This window comes from Macrotis lagotis, chromosome 8 (assembly GCF_037893015.1).
Source record: "Macrotis lagotis isolate mMagLag1 chromosome 8, bilby.v1.9.chrom.fasta, whole genome shotgun sequence".
Classification (NCBI taxonomy): domain Eukaryota; kingdom Metazoa; phylum Chordata; class Mammalia; order Peramelemorphia; family Peramelidae; genus Macrotis; species Macrotis lagotis.
Window position 1 is genome coordinate 129,776,061 of NC_133665.1, and position 16,373 is coordinate 129,792,433.

Consider the following 16,373-nt stretch of genomic DNA (forward strand, 5'->3'; position numbering starts at 1 on the left):
GCTATTACAATAAGTGCTTCTATAAATATTTTGTTGTATACGGGACTTCTTAAAAATAACTTCCTTGAGGTATAATCCTAGTATTACTATCTTTGGATCAAAAAGGATACATATGTTTAATCACTTCATTTTTTTAAATTTCAAATTGCTTTCCAAAAGGTTGTACTGATTCACAATAACATCAACAATGTACCAGTGGGTTTTTTTTCCCCATAACCCTTCCTATATTTCTACCTTTTCTACTCTTTTCCAATTTTCAGTTTCTTGGTTTTTTTTTTTTTTTTAGCATAAATGGCTATTGTATTTTGTCAAAAACTTTTATCGGTGCCTTTTGTTATGTTTTCTTTTTTCCTGATATTGACATGGTTACATTAATTGTTCCTCTAATATTGAAACAATTCTGCATTTCTAACATAACATATAATCTTTGTTTTATATATTGCTGTAGCCCCTTTGCTTTTTTATTTAATCAAAAATGTTTGCATCTGGGGCAGCTAGGTGGTACAGTGGCTAGAACACCAGCCCTGGAGTCAGGAGTACCTGAGTCAAATCCTGCCTCAGACACTTAATAATTACCTAGCTGTGTGGCCTTGGGCAAGCCACTCAACCCCATTGCCTTGCAAAAATCTAAAAAAAAAAACCATGTTTGCATCAAAGTTTATTAGTCATTTTGGTTCATAGTTTTCTTTCTGTTTTGATTCTTCCTGGTTTAGATATCAAGACCTTATTTATATCACAGAAGGAATTTGGTACCCTTTTGCTAATTTTGCAAAGTTTGCATAATGTTGAAATTGTTAGTTGAATATTGGACAGAATTCACTTGTAAATGTATCTGGTCCCCAGATCTTTTCCTTTGGTATTTCATCCATGGCTTATTCAATTTCTTTTTCTGGGATCAAATTGTTTAAATTCTAAATTAATTGTTTTGTTACTCTACGTATTTTATATTTTTGTGAATATTAATTTATTTCATTTAAGCTATTCTTTTATTGGTATACATTTTGGAACATATAGGTTCTAATAATAATTTTATTTCTTTTAAAATTTTTGTTTCATTGAATTTTTTTGATCAAATTATCTAGTAGTCTATTTTTAAAAACTCCTATTCTTATTTACTATTTCAAAACTTTTTAAATTTTAAATTTTATTATTTTTCTCTACAGTTTTCAGGATTTTTATGTTGGCATTCAAATGGTATTTTTCATTTTAAAAAGTTTTTAAAGATTTTTTTATTAGTTGCATATCCAATTCATGGATTTATTCTCTCTTTTATTGATGAAACTATTTAGGAATAGAAGTTTTCCCCTAAAATTTTTTGATGTATTGTATCATAATTGTTATTATATTTATTTTTAAAAAATAAAAATAACATTTATTTTAGTACAGTTAACATTTTTTGAAACAGTATGACATTAAGAAATGGAAAAGCAAAAACATCAATACAAACACAATTCCTTTCATGAGGTATGTAGATATGACAAACAGTGAATATATTCTTTTTCCAGGGCTTCTGTTTTTTATTTTTTTAAAAAAATTATTTATTTTCATTTATATGCACATGTGTATTTTTGAGTTACAAAATTTCCTTCCACCCTCCCTTCCCATCCCTCTCTCCTCAGTGGCAAATAGATTAGCATTGTACATAAATATTTTGATAAACGTGTTTAAAAATTAGTAATTTTCGGCATGAGGAATTAGGATTAAGGGAAAGAGATACATAAGAGATAATTCTTATAAAGTGTTCATCAGATTTGGGTTTTTTGGTGTGTGTGTGTTTCATTTTGTTTTGTTTTTCTTCCTCTGGATGGGGATAATAGTACATAGCCAGTCAAATACAGTTGTCCTAGCTCTCTGGACTGCTGAGAGGAGCTGCTTCCATTAAGGTTGTTCATCTCAAATGCTGTTGTGGATGTGCATATTGTTCTCTTGGTTCTACACCCTTTGCTCAGCATCGGATGCCATAAGTCATTCCATGCTTCATTATAGTCCAACCATACCATACCATACCATAAATGTAGGGTTTCTTAGAGAATAAAGTATTCATAGTCTTTATGTACCATAACTGGTTTAGCCATTCCCCAGTTGATGGGCGTCCCATAAATTTCCAATTCTGTGCCACTACAAAAAGAGCTGCTATGAAAATTTTGGAACATGTAGGACTTCCCCCCCCCCTTTTTAAATTTCTCCTGGATATAGACCTAGCAGAAATTATCCAGAATAAATTATAAAAAAGGGAAAAGTCCTACATGTTCCAAAATATTCGTAGCAGCTCTTGTTAAAGTTTAATGATATTATCTACTATTCCTATTATTTGTTCCTAGATCCACAAATGATTTAGGATTAAGTTATTTAATCTTCAGGTGACTAATCATTTATTTGATGGCTCTTTATTGAACATTTTATTTCATAAGGGATGTGATTAATACTTCTGCTTTTCTACATTCATTTGTGGCATTTTTATGCTTTAAGATATGTGCCATAAATGAATGAAAACTATGTAAACTTCTTTCTGTTCCCCTTTAATAATGGCCTGTAAGGTATCATATCTAGGTTTTCTAAAATTCTGTTTAGATTCTAAGTCATTTTTGTCTTTATATTTTTCTAAGTTTGAAAGTGAGTACCTTGGGAGTACCTTACTATTATTTTTATTTCTCACTCTAACTCACTTAATTTTTCTTTTAAGTATTTAGATGATGTGCCATTCAGGTCACATATGTGAGCTATTGAAATTGTTATCCTTTAGCAAAATGTATTTTCCTACTTTATCTCTTTTAATCACTTCTTTTTCTTTTCTGATGATGCCATGTCTGAAGCAATGCTTGCTTTATTGAGATCAGCTGAAGCATAATAGATTTTGTTCCAGTCTCTTATTTTAACTTTGTGTGAGTATGCTTCAAATGTGTTTCTTATAAACAACAAATTGTTGAAAGCTGCTTTCTCATCCATTCTTCTGGCCTCTTCTTTTTTATGGATGAATTCATTACACTTATAATTATGATTGTTAATTGCTTATTTACATCCATCCTATTCTATTATGCTTCTTTTTCTTCCTCTTTGCTCTCTGCCTCCAGTTTACAGAGTGTCATTGATGAATGCATTCATTACCTGTGCTTCCCCATCCTCTTCTCTTCCCTTTACCCAGACCCCAGTTAGAACTTCTTACCCTGCTTTTCTTTCCTTTTATACCCTTTATCATCTTCCTCCCCCCTCCACTCTGAACTTGGAGTTTATACTGTGACAATTCCTCCCCAAATCTGTTTTCTTTCTTATTGCCCTTTTTCCTTTTTACTGTACCCTCATTTTCCCCTGTTGAGTATTTCCACACCAAACTCTATATGGGTTTGTTCTTTCTTTTGACCACTTCAGATGAAAGTGTGATGCCAATGACACCTGCTCCACCCATCCTTATTTATTTCAAGTTCCACTTTTGTACCCTGATTATGTGAGATATCAAATTCTCCTACTATATCTCTGTTCCTGCCCTCCCCAATTTTCTTATTTTAAAATCATTAGAACATAATGAAATCATTCTGAGGCCCTATGTATTATTTGATTCCTTTTATATTTTCTAGTGTCAGAGTTCTGTGAGAACACTTCCTTTATCTACCCACCTTTATGCCCTTTGATTATAATTTTGTTGTTGAGTCATTTTTTATTCATCTCCTACTCTTCACAATCCCATTTGGCAAAGCTACTGGAATAGTTTACCATTTCCTTCTCTCATTCATTTTACAGATAAAGAAACTGAGGCAAAGAGTTAAGTGACTTTTTCTCTACTAGGCTGTCTTGCTGCCCATCCTTATAAAGTCCTTTCTGATAGTTCATTTGTATTTAAATGTGTATACTTTTCTTGACTCACTTATATGTATTTCAAGTTTCTGCTTGAAAGTCCTCTATTTCATTAAAAAAAATATTTTTTTTCCCTCTAAGAGAATGTAACTTAAATTTTCTGGTTGTTATTCTATTGCCTTTAATATTCCTTATTCCAAGCTCTCTATTTCTTTATAGTGGTGGTCTATTAAGCTTTTCTTACTTTCTCTATAGGTCTTGGCATTTGAACTGTCCCCAGCCCTTTCTCCCCCCCCCCCCCCCAGCTTTTTGCTGTTTTTTTCTTCTTTCATTTCAATAATCATAATTTTGGCTACAGTAATTCCTGGGAATTTTTGTTTCTTTCAGAAGATGACTGGAGGAATTCTTTCAACATTTCACTTTGCCATCTAATAAGTCTTGATAGTTTTCTTTTATAATTTCTTGAAATATGATATCCAGGCTCTTTTTCTGTGTTTTGATTTTCAAGTAGTCCAGTGATTCTTGAATAATCTTTCTTTGATCTGTTTTCTAGTTCACTTGGTTTTGGCATAAGATAACTCAAATTTTTTTCATTTCAAAAACATTTTTGACTTATATTGATATTTACCAGCTCATGAGATCATTAATTTATCTTTGATTCATTTTAATTTTCAAAGACTCTATTACTTGGGTAACATTTTATACTTTTCATACTATACTAATCTTTTTTCAAGTCCTTTCTCCATAACTCTCATTTCTTTCTCATTTTATTTAAAGTTTACTTATAGCATTCATTTGAAGGCAAAAGATATGATATTCATTATTCATGTGAAGGCATCTTATTTCTTTTCTAATTCTTTTCTTCTAATACTCTTTATAATATTTTCAAACTTTTAAAAAATTCTATTTTTTTTAATATTAGGAATTCTAATTGATTTTGTGGCCAACCTGGTTTTTTTCCCCTTCTCTACTGTAGGTCTTTGCTTGTAGGTTTTTGGAGTTATTCTTTTCATAATAATTTACATAATAATTTTTCCTCCTCCTCCTTTCTCTTTCTCCTCTTACTTACTTTTGCTATTTCTTCTTCCAATTTTACTTTACTTGTATTTTTTGGTGAGGCATAAGAATCCTAATTAATGCACGCAATTCCAGAGGACCAATGACAGAACATGGTACTCACCCTTGACTGAAAGGTGATGACCTCAGGGTATAGAAGAAAACATATATATTTTGAACATGACCAATATGGGAATTTGTTTTACTTAACTATACAAATTGGTTATAATGATTTTTCTTCTTTTTCTTTTCAGCGATTGTGTGAGGGAGGAAAAATACATTTTTGTTTGTTAGGTGGATGAAAATTAGACCAAAAAATTAATATTAAAAGTCTAAAACCAAAGAGAAGAGAGTCACATGGACCTCAGTGGTCATTTATATTGTACCTAGATTAAATGGCATAATTTTGTAACAAGGCATTACAAAGTATATATATATATATATATACATATATATATATACTCGCATACATACCTATTATATGTATATATGGATATACATTTACATTTAAAATGTATATGGATATACATTTATGTGGGAGCTGTGTGGCACAGTGGAAAAAGTACAGGGCCTGGAGTGAGGTGACCCAAGTTCAAATTTAGATATTTATTAGCTGTTTGGCTTTGAACAAAATGAGAATAATAGCTCCAAACTCAGGGCTTGTTGTATGGATCAAGTGAGGTAATATTTGTAAATCGTCATGGCAGTGCTGGTACCTTGAAGGTGCTAGTGTTGTTATCACATAGGTCAATTATGGCTGACCTGCTGGGGGGTGGGGTGGGGAGAGGGCAAGAAGGTCTGTTAATTAATCACTTTCCCACAACAGACTTGAGCTACGTAGTTCAGAACTCTGTCCTTTTACCTTGCTTGGAAGATCATCTCCTGATGAACTCTATTGTTGCCTGTCTTGGGGGTTCCCCCTTCCTCTGACTCTTGGAATTCCTGGTTTCCCTCAAGCCTCTTCACAGTGGACTCCTCTAAAGCTACCCTGTATCTCTATTTGTATGTACTTTGTATATGCCTTTATTTCTTCCCCTTTTAGAAGATTAAACCCTATCAGGCCAGGGACTTTTTTAAAGAGGTTTGTTTTGTGTGTGTGTGTGTGTGTGTGTTGCAGTGACTGACACGTAGTAAATGACACTTAGTAAATGTATGCCTTGGAAGCAGTCATCTTCCTGTGTTGAAATCTTGCCTCTGTTACATACTAGCTATATGAACTTGGGCAAGTCACTTAACCTAAAGGCAAACAGCCTTCATTTATTCATTTGTAAAATCATCTGGAGAAGAAAATGGCAAACTACTCCAGTTTTTTGTTTTTTGTGGGATCACAAAGAGAACTGACCATGACATTACCAACACCAGTAACTTAATCCCTTCCCCACAAAAAAAAATCATAGACCAAAAATATAGTAAAAAAGAGAATGCTTCAATCTGTATTCAACTTCATTAGTTCTTTCTCTGCAGTAAACAATTTTTTTTTGTAAATAATATTTTTTAACCTGTAGCCTTCAGATTGTCTTAGATCAGTGTATTGCTAAGAACAGTTAAATTATCTACAATTCTTGATGAACAATATTGTTGGTTACTGTTGTAAATGTTTTCCTGGTTCTGCTCATTTCACTTTCTAGATAAAGTTGTATGCCTTTCCAGATTTTTTCTGAACCCCCCCCCCCATCATTTGGATCATCAAAGCTCAACTCAATTGTCACTGCCTTTTCCAGTTATTAATGATTTCCCTTTTCAAATTACTTATTTTTATATTTTTATATAGCCCCACTTGTGCATCCTTTTCTTTCCCCTTTTAATAGAATGTAAGATGCCTGAAGGCAGAAGATATTTGGCTTTTGTCTTTTTAGAAGTAGAAACTTTCCTTTCATAGGCAGTCAGTAAACACACTAAAGAAATACTAACTGAGTTTAGCATAATCAAAAGTCTTCCCCTAGTAAACTTCAAGTCCCAAACAAAGGTTTCCCACTCAGTGAGCTAATTGATTCCTAATCCTAGCATTGTGATTATTCCCAGAGAACATTTCTATTCTGGGGCCCCTTTGGTGGTTTGCCTCCAAACAATGAGTAATATAGAGATTTAGTGGAAGTGACATTTTAGGGAGCAAGGGATAAGTTTATTGCATTTCTCCCTCTTAGGAAAAATGGGAAAGTTGATTCTGGCTTTACCAAAGTTAGGTTTAGGTTGGTGAGTCTTATATGTTTGGTGAAAGCTTTAGATAAGGATCACTAGGGGCAGCTAAGTGGCAAAGTGGATAGAGCACCAGCCCTGGAGCCCGGAGAACCTGAGTTCAAATCCAGCCTCAGACACTTAATAATTACCTAGCTGTGTAACCTTGGGCAAACCACTTAATCCCACTGCCTTGCAAAAAATCTTTAAAAAAAAAAAAAGGATCACTGGATCATAGGATTTAGAGCTGTAGGAAAATTTAGAAAGCCTCTAGTTTATTCTCCTGTTAGTGCAATACTTGGGAGCTAGGGAAGAAGCCAAATGTGATTAGCCCAAGATAGCTAGTTGGTACAGTGAATAGAATTCTTGACTTTGCAGTCAGAAAGTATGAGTTCAAATCCAGCATCAGAGATTACTTATTACTTGTATGACCTTAGGAAAGGCACTCAATTTGTATGACTCGATTTCCTCATCCATAAAATGGGGAAAATAACCACACCTCCTTCCTAGGGTTGTTATGAACATAAATTAGATAATATTTGAAACCTTCAGGTGCTATTATTATTAAGACCACAAGTAGAGTAAGATTCAAACTTGGATTTTCTGCCTCCAGTTATAGCAGCTCTCTATACCTCTCTCCCTGCATGGAATGTCCATCCAAGTCCAGGTATACTACTCTCTTCACAGTCCAACCAGTATTCAGTTCCTCAGCATATTTTTCCTGTTGGACCTCCAATTTGGTAAGATTAGGGTTTGAAAGCCACAGTGGAAGTGCTTAAGAGAGCCACTCAGATCAGTTTGTTGGAGGGGTAGGTTGCTCCCCATATCACTTCAACCCTCCAGAGAGTCTCCCAACTTCAGTGTTGAGAATTGCTTATTACTAAACTTGATAATCCCTGGGCCTGGAGCAGAGGGGAGACAGTCAGGACTGGGTTTGAAGTCAGGGAGCCTCATCTTCCTAAATTCTGGACACACTAATAACTGTGACCCTGGGCAAGTCACTTTACCCTGTTTGCCTCAGTTTCCTCTTCCGTCAAATGAGCTGAAGAAAGAAATGACAAATCTCTCTGTGGCCAAAAAAGCCGAAGAAGGTCATGAAGCATCAGACATGACTGAAAATGAATAGGAAAATCAACTCTAGGACAGATACCCTCCTGACTCCCCTTTCCATGTGGTGTACTGTTTAGCATCCTTATAATGGAGAAGTGTAGTACTGAAAAAGGGGACTGGGTTGGGAGGCAGGGACCCAGGTTCAAATCCTAGTTTTAACAGTTATGGTTTTATGACCTTGAGTAAATTTGACTTCCTGTCTCCCTTATCTGGAAACTGAGGGGGGGGGGGGGGTTGGAGTTAATCATCTTCCAATCTGTGATTCATCGATTTTATAAAGGAAGATCAGTAGCAACAAGATGTCCAAACCTGGAGAATTAGAGTTACAGGATTAGAGCTGGAAGGACTCTTAGATCATTGATTCTTGCCCACTTCCCACTTTACAGGGGAGGAAACTGAGGATCAGAAAAGAAATACTTTATCCAAGATCAACAGTTTAGTAAGAAGCAGTTCTTTGATTGGAAGTTTGGGTTTTCTCTGCTTCCAGAAGCCTCATCCATGGCCTCCAGCAATAAATTGAAACAATGTTCCAATGTGACTTCTTTTTCTGGCCTTTTTTACATGATGTTTTTAGCCTGTATTTCTTTTAACCTTCCGACCTCTGGGTAAATGAATTTGGTGTAGTGGGAAGATTTCTAGACTTGAAGTCAGAAGCTCTGGGTTTACTTACTGTGACACCTTGAACAAGTAATTTCATTCCTTATGATCTGCTCAGAATCTCTATTTCTTGATCTGTAAAATGGGGAGAAATAGTTTAAAAAGATCTGTTTGTGACAATCAAGTGAGCCACAGTGAAAACAAAAATAATTTATTAGTTGTACTTTTAGATCCATTCTAAGTGGACTGAAAACTGTGTGGGATTTCAGATAAAGATGTGGAAGGGAGCTCAGAGGTCATCAGGTTCACCCCTCCCCCTCCAGTTTTCCTGATGAGGAAACTCAAGCTCAAAGAGCTTAAATGACTTATCCAGAGTCACCCTAGGTAGTAAATATCCGAGATCTTCCTGGCTCTCCTCTATCCACTTTCACTTCAGAGGTTCAAAGATTCAGAGCTGACAGGGACCTTAGAGATTTCAATCTCCTAATTTTTCAGATAAAGATCCAGAGGCTCAAGATTGGTGGTGAGATTTGCTTGTAGTCACAAAGGCAAAAACTAGTAGAGGGTAAGATTCCAAGCCCAAGTATTTCAACTTGAAATCCTGCATTCTTTCAAGGTACCATGCAAATTGCCTCAAATTATAGAGAAACTTTAGTTGTTAATTTAGATTTTAAAAACACATTTTATTGATTGATATCTTTTTTAAACTATCACCTACATTTCCCAATGTATTCCTTCCTTACTTCCTCTCAGAGTTTGATTTTGTAATAAAGAAAAAGAGAAAAATTGTTCAAGAAAAAATAATACACGGAAAAAGTATCTGTAGTATTCTCCCACCCAGTCTCCCACCTCTGCAAGTCAGAGAAAAGTGCCATTAGAGAATTCCTTTAAAAGAGGAAACAGACAGATGCAATTAGGTTACAGTTGCTTTTAGCTGTTTTATTGTTCCTTATTTAATGGCCCGAGGTGTTGAGGGTTGATCTTCGCCTATCTGAAACCCTTCTGGTCCAACTCTTCTTAGGAATGTTGTATTGAAAAGAATAATATATGTTTGTTGAACTGAATAGTGAGTTCCCCTAAGATAGGAATCCAGGATATTAGTTTAGTCATCATTCACAGAGGACCATACCCTTAGTAGGTACTCATTCACTAGAATGGGGATAAATCGACCCTAATGACTACAAACAAGGCCTGCTAAATAAAAGGCCTGGAGCTAGGTCTTTCTTGAGGATACAAAGATCAAAAACAATATGATCCCTCCACTGTGGGAGACTAAGTTCTAGACTTGGTCAAATAAGTAAATAAAAGGTAAAGTGGTGGAGGGAGAGGGGAAATGCAGGAAGACTTGGTAGAAGAGGTAGCATCTGATTTGAACCTGCAAGTCGAGGATTCAGAGAGGGGGTATGATAGAGAGCGACCCTCGGAGTAGACCCCAGTTTATAGATCCGAGGAATGTTAAAGACTTCGGCCGGGCCTTGGAGGTGCTTTAGTGCGACCTCTCCTTTTGGGAGTCATCACACAGTACTGGAAGTAGGAGGTGCTCCTGGGGCAGCCCATTCGGGATTTCTTTTCTAATGTGCTGATTTCTCTACGCTGGCTTCGTTTTTAATCTGTGAATCTGTGCCCGGCGTCTAGCTCGGGGCGGGCACACAGTAGGTGGGCACTTACTGAACTTGCGGTCTCCTGCAGTCGAGCTGCCAGGGGTCTCCAGGCCCATGCTGGGGGTGGTGGTGGTGGTGGTATGTGCAGGTGGTGCCTGGGCACTGCTTCCAGGTCATCTCCATCCGTCACGTTGAGGAGGGGGCTGTTACATGGGGAAGTAGAGCCTGAAGGAAAGAAAGTTTGACTAGAATCCAAAAAAAGAAAAGCTCTCTATGGGAGGGGGGTGAGGGAGGGGGCTGAGAAAGCCAGGCTATGGGTGAGGGGGAGGCATCTCCCTGACTGCCCGCTCTCGGCTGCCTGGTAAGAAAGCCGCCCATTAAAAAAAAAAAAGTTGGGACGAAGTACTTTCCTGCCTTCCGAAGGCCGGGCTCTCTTCGTGGGGCTCGGGGGTCGGCCTCGCTCCTCTCCCGCGTTCCTCCGGGGCTGCTGCCCGCCTCGGCCGCCCAGCTTCCCGCCACTCACTCCCTCGCTCCCTCCCTTCTTTCCTCTTTTCCTCCCTCTCCCTCTCCCTCCCCCATTCCCCTTCTGGTAGGAGAGGAGCAGCTCCAGTTCCGAAACCCGAGCGGCGGGGAAAGGAGGCGAGGAGGGCGGCCCGGCGCCGCCAGCGAGGGCCCAGGCAGCGGGGCCCGCGGGCCCTCCCGAGGGGCCGGCGAGGGGGTCGCCCCAGGGGAGTTTCCAGCTGCCTCCCCCGCCCCCCTCCGGACCCGGCGCGTCCAGCCTCGACCAGAGGAAACGCTACAATGTTGCAAGCTGACGTAAGGAGCTGAGCGGCGGCGGCCGAAGGGGGCTCCCTCCGGTGGGGTTGGGAGGCGAGGGCTCCGGGCTCCGCTCCTCCGCCGGCGTGACAGCCGCGCTCCGCGGAAGCCCAGAGGACGGCCCGCAGGCGCCGGGCCCTGCTCCGCGCCGCGCCGCCGGGGCCCCCGTGGGCACCCCGGCGCCCCGGCGCCCCGGCACCCCGGCCGGGAAAACTTTGCAGCCCAGCCGCCCACCTCTGCCCGCGCGCCGCAGATCCATTTTGCCTTTTGTGTGCCCACACTCCGCCAGCCCTCCTGCGGCCCGGACCCCACTCTCCCCCGCCCTCCCACCCCACCCCCCCCGGTGCCCCCGCGCGGGCTCGGGGGGAGGGCTCCGGCCGCGGCAATTTGACAAAATCTGGGCATGGACTCCTCGCGGAAGCCGCCGCACGGATCGATTCCCTCGGAGCCTCCTCGCATTGTATAGACACAGCCCCCTCCGCCGCCGCCGGGGGCTGGCGTGTGCACGGGAGGGGGGAGCCTGTTTGTGGATTTTTTCCCTTTGCCCTCCCCCCTTTCAGAGGCGAAGAGGAGGAGGAGGAGAAGGAGGAGGAGGAGGAGGAGGAGAAGGAGGAGGAGGAGGAGGAGGAGGAGGAGAAGGAGGAGGAGGAGGAGGAGGAGGAGAAGCGGCGGCGGCGGCGGCAGGAGCAGCCGGCCTGACCGGCGGCAGCGGCGGCTGCAGCAGCGGGGGCAGCCCCGGCCCCGGCCCCTGGCCCGCCGCTGCCTGGACACCGGGGCTGTGGTCTTTGCCAACGGGAGCCGACGCGGGAGGTGGAGGAGAAGGCGGCGGCGGAGAAGGAGGACTAGCGGCGGCGGCGGCGGCGGCTGTCGGAGGAGCCAGGAGCGGCGGCTGCAGGAACAGCGGCAGCTAACATGGCGACGGTGCCTGTCTATTGCATCTGCCGGCTGCCCTACGACGTTACCCGCTTCATGATCGAGTGCGACGCCTGTAAGGACTGGTTCCACGGCAGGTAAGCGCTCCCGGCCCGGCCGGGCCTCGGGGAGGCTGGGGCCGGCGGGCCGCGGCTGCGGGGTCGGCGCGGGCGCAGGGGCGCGGGGCGCGCGGCGAGGGGCACCCACCCTCCTCCTCCCCGCCCGGAGCTTCCCCCGGCCTCGCCTCGCCCGCCCGCGGCTCGGCGCTCCCCCGAGCCCGGCGGGCGATGCCGGATTTCTCGGCTCCGTGTATTGTCTGGGCACCCCCCCCCCCCGGCCGTCTCCTTCCCTCCCTTGCCCCGGAGCCCCGGATCCCGCCCGAGCCCGGGCCCCCGGCTCCCGCCGCCCCCAGTGCCCAGGATAAAGAGAAATCAATCCGGAATTCGCCTGGTGTGGCGCTCGCTCCGGAGCAGGGCTCCCCCCCTCCCCCGGGTGGCCGCCACAGGCCCTTCCTTCTCGGGCAGAGAGGAGGAGTCAGCCGCCAGGCTGGCCCCGGCCCCGGCCTCGGGCCCCTGCGCCTGGGCTGCTGTATTTTTGGCGGCGGAGGGGACCGGCAGCGGTTTCTGTCCACGCTGGGGGGCCCCGGGCGGGGCTCCCCTTTGTGCCCGGGCCGGGGGGGGCGAGGGCGGCGGGGAGGCTGGCTGTCCTCGGCCCTGCCCGCCCGCCCGCCGCGGTCCCGGAGAGCCGCCCTGGCCCGGGGACAGCGGCCCGGCTGGCTCCCGGCAGGCCGGCCCGGAGGGAGGGCAGGCCGCGCACAAAGCCTGGGGGGGGGGGGTGGCGGGCGGCCGGGGCCGGGCCCGGGGCCGCGGTGGCGGCGGGCGGCGGCGGAAGCAGCGCGGCTCCCTGCTCGGGCGCCGGGGACGGAGGTCCGGGCCGGCCCGCTTCGGCCCACCGCTCCCCGGCCGCCGCGCGGCTCGCTCTCCGGAGCACGGCCCGGTGCCGCCGCGGACCGCCGGAGGAGCCGCGGGGAGGACCGTGCTCGCCGGACGCCCCGCGGGGAAAGTTCGGGGGCGGCTGGGCCTGGGACTCCGCGCCCCCTCCCCTCCCTCCGCCTCCACCCCGGGCCGCGACCGGCTCGGTCCTCGTGCAACTGACAGCTCGGGCCGGGGGCTGGCCCCCTGGAGGCCGGGGCCGGGCCGGGCCGGGAGGGGAGCGGGCGGGAGGCCGGGGCCCGAGCTGCCTTCCCGCTTTCCCTCCCGTCTCCTCCCCCTCTGAAGTTGCCTTAACTTTCCCCGCGCGGGACGGTGGTCGCGCCGAGGCCGGGGGCTCCGCCGGGCCGGGGGCCCGGGAGAGGCGGAGCCGAGGCCGGCCCTGGGGCAGAGTCCCCGGGGAGGACTGAGTGGCGGGCTCCGGTGCAGGCGAGGAGAGGGCGGGGAGAGGAGGGAGGAGGGGGAGGGACGGGCAGGGGGCTGACCCATGTGAGCAGTGCGGGGCTGGAAGGGGGAACCGGCGGGGATCCCCCCCCCAGAAAGAGTGGACCCTCCCCCTCTCCCCACCTCCCCCTTCGCCTTCCATAAGAGAGATGAGGCGTTCGAGGGAACCCCAGGCTGGGGCTGGGGCTGTCCAGGGCTCGGAGTGGGGGGGGGCGGAATGCTGCAGATGGGGGGAGGACTGGGGGCTGAGCAGGCTCTCGGTGTGGGGGAGTGTGTGGTCTGTCACCCGAGTCATCCCCCTCCAGGAAAGGAGCGGGCCTTTGGGGGGGCGGCGCTTCGGGGCTTTGGAGCTGGGCTGCCCGGGCTCCGGCTCCGGAGGGCTCCGGCCTCTCCACCCTGGGCCCCTCCACCAAGTCCTGGCCTCCTCTGGAGAGGAGCGAGTGTCAGAGAAGCCCAGAGGAGGGGAGGAGGAGGAGGAGGAGGAGGAGGAGGAGGAGGGATGGGGAGGGGAAGGGGGAGGGGCAGCCTCGATGCCCAAACCGCCCCGACTGGTTCTCGGTGCAGCTCATCTTGCGGGTGGGAAGTGCCGGGGGTGGGGGGGTGAGGGGAGGGGGGAGTAGAGTGGAGCTGGCGGGCTGGCGGCTTGCCCGAGGACCTCAACTCATCCTCAGCCAGGGATGGGGCTCTGAAGGAGGTGGCAGTGCCCCGAACATAGGGCACCCTTCTTTTGACCCCCCAAATAAATCCAACTTGGGCCTCTGCCTGGTGAAGCTGGGACAGTCTAAAGCTTGTGGGAACATTTCCAACTTCTCGTCTGGGGGACATTTTGGACTTTTTCCTCATTCCCTCCAAATTTATTGACAGACCAGGCTGGGAGAATTAAATTTGAGAAGAGGTCCTAGAAGGATCTAGATGGACAGAGGGACCTTAAAAGTTATCTCGTTCCTTCTTCTCATTTTACAGGCAGGGAAACTGAGGCCCAGAAAGGTCACAAGTTAGGCAAGTCTATACCACAAATCAAGTAGTTTGGGGCAGAGCCAGCATTAGACTTTATATCCCCTGCTTCCCAGGCCAGGCCTCTTCTTTATAAGATGCCTGCCTGGCCTCTTTGAGAAGGAAAAAACAAAACCGTGTGAAATAATGTTTTATTGCTTATTCAAAGATTCCAGTTACTCTGGAGTTTCTAGGAATGCTACCCAGAGCTCAGTTGAGAAGCTGGAGATGGTCTTGGTTTGGGTCCTGAATTATATATATTAGGTTATTCCAGTTAAGCAGACTGAAGTGTCTTCTATGGACAGGCCTCATGCAAGAAGGAAAGATTGAAGAGATGGAAAGATTAAAACAAAACAAAATAAATTGTGGTTTCTCCCATAAAGGAGCTTAGAGATTAATGGTAGGAGCAAGAGTGAGAGCTATTCACTTATCAATAACATCCCAATTAGGATACCATAAGTGCACAGGAAAAAACGAACCACTGATCCAAGTGACTGGGGGAAGGGAAATACCTTTGACAGAATTCAAGATGAGAAAAGTTGGAAAAGCCCTATTCAGTCCAGCCCTCTTACTGTAAAAAAAAAAAAATCTCATCCATGTCTGCAAATAGTGGTCATCCAGCTTTTTTACTTAAAGATTTTCAATGCTGGGGATTCCTTCTGCTCTCTCTGAAGGGAGCCTATTCACTTTAGGATGCTTCTGATGCTTACGCTTTTTCCTGACAGCTAGCCTCCATGTGCCTCTTGACAACTTCCCGGTGCTGCTGTCTGGGGTTAACCAGAGATCTCATCCCTGTATCACACCAAAGCTCTCCAGATAGTCCTAGACCCTTTTGTGATCTCTTTCTTGGCCCCTATTGCTTCTTGCTTTTAAAAAATATTTGAGTATAAGTCACATGCAATATGAGTAAAAACTGTTAGCTTCTTGAGGACAGAGACCTTTTGTTTTTTGTTTTTATTTTCAGCAGCTGGTTACAAGCAAATTGTAGGTATCAATACTTTTTTTTTTTTTGAATGGGGGGCTGAATTGAAGGAGGCAACACTGAAGCTGGATTAACTGGCAGCTGTTGTAGAGGAGGTGGTCTTTATACCGCTCTTTGAAGAAGGAAATCATTTTAGTAGGTTGAGATGGGGGTGGGGGTGGCACTACTGTATAAAAGACAAAAGGAAGAAGAAATGGTAAACTCTACTGGAAAAACGGCCCAGAGAGATTTTCTTTTTTCTGTTTAGATCTTTGCTTGGTTGACCAAATTTTAGGTCCAGAAATTTGTGGAGTATAATAATCATTCAGGGGCTTCCCCCCCTTTTTGGGGGGCTAAATCTCAATATTCTAACAATATATATGTCAGATATTTAATTTATATCTGTTTCTTGAAACTCATTCTGAGCCAGAGTTTCTGCCCTGGTCTTGACTGCAAAGATATGAATTGTATATTTCAGTGTACCCAGTCCTTCCAGGGAGTTAATGCTGGCTTACCCCTTCCCTTTTGCTCTGGGCTCAGTAGCGGTGCTGTCCCAGAGGAGGTTACTTCTTTCATGAGGTCACAAGACCTCTGTCCTAGGCAGTGGAATCTAAAACTCATCATTTCACACCGTAAAGGAAGGGAAGAAAACCTTGAGGATAGGGAAAAGAGTCAGAAAACCTTCCTTTAGTTTGGAGATGCCTGAAACAGTAAAAAAGAGCTCTAGATTTGACTTGGGCAAGTCACAACTTCTCTGGACCTTAATTTCCTCATCTGTAAATAGGAGTTTTAACTAGATGGTCTCTGTGGTCCTTTTGTGCTCTGATCACTAACCAGATCTTATTTGGTCTATATATTCATAAGGTAGATTGGGAATGGTGTTCTTTCATGGGGATGGGATTGCAGTAGGTTCCGTATGAAACTATGTTA

At 45.0% G+C, this 16,373-nt stretch overlaps 2 protein-coding genes across 4 annotated transcripts in view; one reads left to right on the forward strand and one right to left on the reverse strand.

Moving 5' to 3' along the window:
• Positions 1-1,362: 1,362 nt before the first annotated feature.
• LOC141496544 (uncharacterized) lies at positions 1,363-12,058 on the reverse strand. The gene is made up of 4 exons (XM_074199038.1): positions 12,044-12,058; positions 10,735-11,638; positions 10,396-10,553; positions 1,363-8,862 (listed from the first exon to the last, which is right to left on the reverse strand). Exons 1-4 carry the CDS (start codon positions 12,056-12,058, stop codon positions 8,851-8,853), a joined length of 1,089 nt encoding a protein of 362 aa, XP_074055139.1. The 3' UTR covers positions 1,363-8,850.
• PHF2 (PHD finger protein 2) overlaps positions 11,981-16,373 on the forward strand; it is a 184,295-nt gene continuing 179,902 nt past the window's right edge. Inside the window, exon 1 of one of the 3 annotated variants that reach the window (XM_074198346.1) lies at positions 11,981-12,154. In XM_074198346.1, the coding sequence (XP_074054447.1) occupies positions 12,057-12,154 (98 nt within the window). In that variant the 5' untranslated portion in view covers positions 11,981-12,056. The remainder of the gene's footprint in view (positions 12,155-16,373) is intronic. The other 2 variants (XM_074198347.1, XM_074198345.1) reach the window with 2 other exon arrangements.

Bases quoted from the DNA above. Each gene is read 5' to 3' on its own strand.
- LOC141496544 (XM_074199038.1), bottom strand. The intron at 10,554-10,734 runs GTACTTCGTCCC...TCTTTCCTTCAG, and splicing joins GGCCTTCGGAAGGCAGGAAA to GCTCTACTTCCCCATGTAAC.